The sequence below is a fragment of the Charadrius vociferus genome, unplaced genomic scaffold (assembly GCF_000708025.1).
Source record: "Charadrius vociferus isolate BGI_N301 unplaced genomic scaffold, ASM70802v2 scaffold54, whole genome shotgun sequence".
Lineage (NCBI taxonomy): Eukaryota > Metazoa > Chordata > Aves > Charadriiformes > Charadriidae > Charadrius > Charadrius vociferus.
Genome location: NW_009648350.1, coordinates 1,538,486 through 1,544,048, shown reverse-complemented (window position 1 = coordinate 1,544,048; position 5,563 = coordinate 1,538,486). Strand labels below are relative to the sequence as shown.

General features: G+C 57.7%; 1 protein-coding gene across 1 annotated transcript in view; it reads right to left on the bottom strand.

Moving 5' to 3' along the window:
* Window positions 1-1,026, bottom strand: part of P2RX1 (purinergic receptor P2X, ligand-gated ion channel, 1) — a 12,250-nt gene extending 11,224 nt beyond the window's left edge. Inside the window, exon 1 of the mRNA XM_009885109.1 lies at window positions 815-1,026. Within this exon, the coding sequence (XP_009883411.1) occupies window positions 815-951 (137 nt within the window). The 5' untranslated portion in view covers window positions 952-1,026. The remainder of the gene's footprint in view (window positions 1-814) is intronic.
* Window positions 1,027-5,563: the final 4,537 nt, after the last annotated feature.

The window sequence follows — 5,563 nt, the reverse complement described above, 5'->3', positions numbered from 1 at the left end:
CTCCCCGAGCGAAGGGTGCGGGGTTCCCTCTCGAGGGCTGAGACTGCAGCAGCCACGGGGATACGGCAAAGCTTTTTGCCTTGTTATCAACCATCGCATCCCATAGCACGGCGCATCGTCCCACGCTGAAGGGACAGGGACCGAATCGCCATGGCAGGAACCCAGTCCCAGGCCACCCAAGGACACGCATCCTCGCACGGCTCGGCCCCCGCCTACTCCGCTCGCTGCTTTTTAAGCAGCTGCTTTTGCACCGCGGCTGCTCTCGGAGCTGCCTCCCACAAGCAAAGCAAACCGGGGATTTGGAGCCAGGCTCCGTCCCGGCCCCAGCCGCTGGGCTGGCTCTGCCTCCCCGGCGGGGCGGTGGATGGGGAGGATTTATGGTCGTGTCTGGAGCCGCTCGGGTCTCACAAATCACCGCGCTGGCCCCAGCTGCCTCTTATTTAATATAAATGAAAATAAAAATAACAACAGATTCTCAGGCCGCCGTCCAGCAGCTGGAGCGGGAGTTGGATGGGGCTCAGCGAGGAGCCGGGGCCCCGGCGCGCACGCAGCGGGGCTGGGCAGGGGTGAGCCTCCAGCCCGCACACGCTGCAGCTCCTGGGGAGGACACGGGGACGGGGCAACCATCTAGAAGACCCCTGGTGGGACACTGGGCAGCACGGGAGTGGCCATGGCCGGTGAATGGGATGCCATCAACAATACCCCCCCCCCCAAACTGGGATATAGGGGATATACAAACCCCTTAGTCTCCATTGCTTTTTAACCCAGTGGCGAAGCATTAATTCGGGGGAAAGCAGGCACGAGGGAGCCTTACCCGATGATGTACGCCAGGACGATGAGCTGGATCAGCCGGAAGGTCAGTCCCACCTTCTTGTTCCTCACCAGCACCATCCTGGGGGTGTCATACTCGAAGAGGAAGGAGGACACCTTCTCCATGCACTTCTGCCCCATGGCTGCGCCAGGGCTGTGCCGCAGCCGCCCGCTGCTTGCCGGCCGTGCCGTGGGTTGGGCGTGCCCGCCGGCGTTGCTCTGTGTACATCTGGGCTGTCGGGTTTCCTCCTCTGCGTGGGGACGGGGTTTCCTCTTCCTATAAGCTCTGGGCTGGGAGCAGCCGGTGCCCTACATGGTCCGGGGGTGGGACGGGGTGCGGGAGGGTGCAGGGCCACCCCGCTGCCGAGCCCGCATGCCACCGGCACGGAGCCGCCCACTCGCGGGGGATGCACCCTCGCCCAGGCAGGGGCCACCCCTGGGGCCGGGGGGGCTACAGGCAGCGCTTGGGGCGAGCAGGGACCACGAGGCATCCCTGGGAGCAACGTCGGGATGGAGGAGACGGCGGGGGGTCCCAGGAGAGGATTTGAGGAACTGAGGCTGGGGGATCATCTTTCCTGCCCCAACAGCCACCTCGGGCTGTGGGTCTCCCATTCGTGTCCCTAACCCGCATCCTCCTCTGTCCCCCAAAAGCTGCCCTGGGGAAAAGGGTCAGGAAAGGGGAGGGTGGGGGCAGAGAAGCCCCCAGCCCAGCAATTCGGAGCCAACCCGCGGGGCAGCCGGCTGCCTGGCTTGGCCCCCTCCTGCTGTGAGGCAGCCCAGCTGGGGCTTGGCCAGTTCCCAGTGCTTGCACGGGGCCGGGCTGGGCGCGTTTTGAAGCATTTTCAGCATTTCCAGCATTTCCTGAAAGGCACTGCCGTGAGCGCGGCCGGGCGGCCGAGCCTGGGTCACAGCGAGGGATGCTCGGCCGGGTGGTGCAGGCGCCGTTTTAAGTGCATATCACTGAGAAAGGGGCTGGATTTGTACGTGCCAGACTGAAATTTGGGGGCCAGCATTGTTGCGGTGGGAAGATTTGGTGGGGCTTTTGGCTCATTGCTGGGGAAAGTGTAAAGGCTGTGGACGGAGGACCCTGTACCCACACAGCATCCCACCGGGCAACCTTGAAGGCACAGCCCCACGGGGGTGAGCTCTTTACTGGGGAGCACTGGGGCTGAGGAGGGTTGTTTATGGAGGAAACAGAGTAATTTTCCCCTCAAAAGCCCAGAGCCCGACAGCTTCAGCACTCCCGGCAAGGACAGGCTCTGTCCCGTGAGCCCCGGATTCATCCGTAGCCTCCCGTGACCTCGAAGGAGGCTCTGGCTGCCATGGCCACCGAGGCGGGGACACGGTCCCTCTCTGCAGGGGAAATGTTTTTGGAAATATGGAAAAGTTTAACCTGCGTGGATAAATCTTCCCTTTCTGGAACATTTCTTTTAACTTCATCACCTTTCATCTTCAATTGCCCACTGCTTGGCATCATGTTGACCCATCGACTCTATATTTTACAGACCTGACAACCGCGAAACCAGTGGAACGAATCCATTATCTTTGCTGGGCAACAGGGAAAATGGGGGAAAAAGCAGATGAACCACTTATCCGAATTTTTTGGGCGTACCATGAACCTTGGGAATCAAAATCAGATGATCCCATGTTACAAGTGACACGACGCCATCCCGAAGCCCCAGTCCTCAGCTGCATGGAAAGCTGTCAGACGGGAAGCCAAAAGCAAATACAAAATGCTGATGCTAATCATGTAAGATTGAAGGCTGATACTGCTATTGAGCGGAGCAGACAAACCTTATAAGCTTAGATATCTGTCAGGAGAGAAGCAAATAACTTACTGTATGAAACGAGGCCTTTTAGGGAAGGCTGCTCACCCTTGCCAAAGCCATGGGGATAATGAAAATAGGACAGCTAAATTTAACAGCAAAATGACTTGTAAAAGAGTCACTTCTAACCTTCTCTCTGGTACTTGGAGTCAATAAAATGGTTATAGCATGGATTTAGCTAAAATACTTTCCATTGGGAGATAATATGCATCTCCCATTTTAGTATCTCTTGGAGCCACGTTGCAGCCGGTGCATGGGGTTGGACCGCATGGATGCGGCCGAGGTGATGCGGGGAGTGGGGAACCCCAGCACAGGGACACCCATGGGGCCTGGGTCTCCTCCTGCCATGTCCGGGCTGCCAGCAGCACCCAGCACGGGCACCCTCTTGGCCATGGCATCTAATTGTTTGAAAAAAACCACTGCCTAAACCCTCGTGGGCTCGCACGCCACCGTTGCTCACCCCTCTCCCACGCCCTGGGTTTGCCGCTCGTTAAATCACTTTATAACAGAGAATTTAGTAGGTTTGGGATGGCATCGCTAAGCTACCTGGCCACGCAACAGCGCCGTGGGTGTGCGAGCGGCGCCAGCTGGCCGGCGTGCCCCACCGCCTGCCGGGGCTGCATCCCGCACACCCCTGTTTGCAGTGATGCTTCTCCCGCTGATAACCGGTGGGAGCTGCTAACACTCCTCCCCGCCTCTGCCAGCTGGTTATCGCGGGGAAGGGCTCTGCTCAGACTGGTAAATTGTTAAATTACCTGGCCGGACTGGGCGGTCGCCTGCTGGGCAGCGCTGAGTTCATGGGGCTGTGTGTGATGCTTTCTGCTGCGGCTCAGGCGCTGGGCTGTGCAGATGCGAGGTCGGGGTTTGCTTTGTTTGCGATAATCTGCTGTGATAATATATTACTGTAACACCTAAATGAAAAATAATAATAATAAAAGAAAAAAGAATTAGTGGGAAGAGGGTTTTATAAGCGTAGTGCGTAAGGTGCAGCCCGGAGGGGTGCCCGCGACCCGCTGCACAGACGCCTGCGCAGCAGCTATGCCCCCGGGGATGTTTTTATCGTGGGTTCCTGCAGACTCAAACTCGTATGATGCTGTTGATACGCTCACAGTCATTTCCTCCAAACAACTTTTTGCATCTCAACCACTTGCAAGCGAAGCAGGCGGGAGGGCCCCGGGGTGCGCTCTGCCCAGGGTGACGAGGTGCAAAGACTGCGGGTGCTGCTGGAGGAGCGGCGGCGGCGGCTGGAGCTCAGCTGCAGCAGGTCCTGGGCACCGAGGCTGCGTTTGCACTGGGCACCGAAAGTGCTGAGCTGGGCTTGACCCCAGCAGCACGCAAACGTGGGACCGAGGGGGGTGGGAGCAGGACAACACGGGGACACAGAGGGCAAAACCAGGTAGAGTTAAGGAGAATGAGCCCATCGAGCTCCACTGACCACAGGAGGTGAAAATGGAAGTAGCAACAGCAAATGAAGCACTAAAGCCCCTGTGTTTGTGTGTGGGGTTGCAAAGCCCCAGGACCAGATTGCCCAAATGCTCTCCCTGGTTGCCCAGTCTGCAGCACTGGGCTTGGCCTCATCCAGCATCACCTTCAGCTCCAGCTGGGTCAGACGCTGAGGGCATCGAGGGCTGGTGACCCACCAAGGGCATCCCCGGCAGTGCTGCCGTGGGCTTAGCACAGGACTCAGTCCATGGCTGTGAAAGCAACTCCTTCCCCCTAACCATGAAGCAAACTCAACCTCTGCTTGGGGCTGTCGAGAGAAAAATGAAAAAAAAAAAAAAAAGGTATTTTTAAGGGAGACATTTGGAAATGTGAGCGCATCCTTGCTTTGAGCTGGGACATGAGGACGGAGGAGCTGCTGGGGCATAAAGAGAAGGGGGGGGTCTGAAAGCCTCTGTATGGGGCTCGAGCCCACCCACACCCAGGAAAGCAAAGCGGTGGTAAGCATAAAAGCCACTAGGTCTGTCTAGGCTCTCAGACATTGCTTTTCTGAAAAGTTCTTGGGGGGAAAAAAAAGCCAAAAAATAATAGATGAAGCTCATTACACAATCCAGACTCACGCTTGGCAGCTTCCAGCATGGAGCTCTGAATTTCAGCACAAAAATGTGCAGCACGCTGCAAATCTGGGGATGGGGAGGAATAACACAGTGGCAAGTAGATTTAAAATATGACGACGGGTGAAAAGGGGACCTGCGGTGGCCGCGGTTGCCACGAAGAGCCCCTGCAAGTTGGTGGCTCTTCCTAGAAATTTTGGCCACCACGGACCCCCTTGCCCCCACCAGCCAGAGGAGATGCTCACACCGCCCCGCTGGCCATAGGAAGGGTGGGAGTGGTGGAAAAAAATTGGCAGATGAGAGCGAGCAAGCAAGGTCCTACGAAACGGCATGTTCAGTTTTCTTTCCAATTTTAACTTGTCCTTGACCTCTCTTCGCTCCTTCCCAGCAGGGCTGGCTCTGCTCCGTGCCCGTCCCGCGCTGCGACGCCCCGGCGCAGACAGATGTTTTTGGTGGTACTCGCCCCACAGAAGCGGCATTTCCATCCCCGGTTGCTGCGGCAACACGTCTCCCTGGAAATACCTCGCGGTGGTTTAGCCAACGCCAAAGCAAACACACGAGCCCGAGATGCTGTGGCTATTGAAGGGCGTCAGTGGCCCTATGCCCATCGCAGCCGCTGGGAGCATGGCATGAACGCCCCGTGGGGCAGCTGAACTCTTGCCATGGGGTACGGGGACCCTTGGGGGTGTTTTCACAGGTAACACCTGTTTTCTGAATCATGGTTCTGAAAGCCATGCGTAGCCCCGGCGGTGGTGTTCCCCAGTGGTCCAGGGACCAACACAACATCAGGTGGGGAATTTGGGTGGTTTTTGCCTTAACCACTACATATTGAGATAGCGCTGCATCCTCAGGGGCGGCTGGTACAGGGGACCG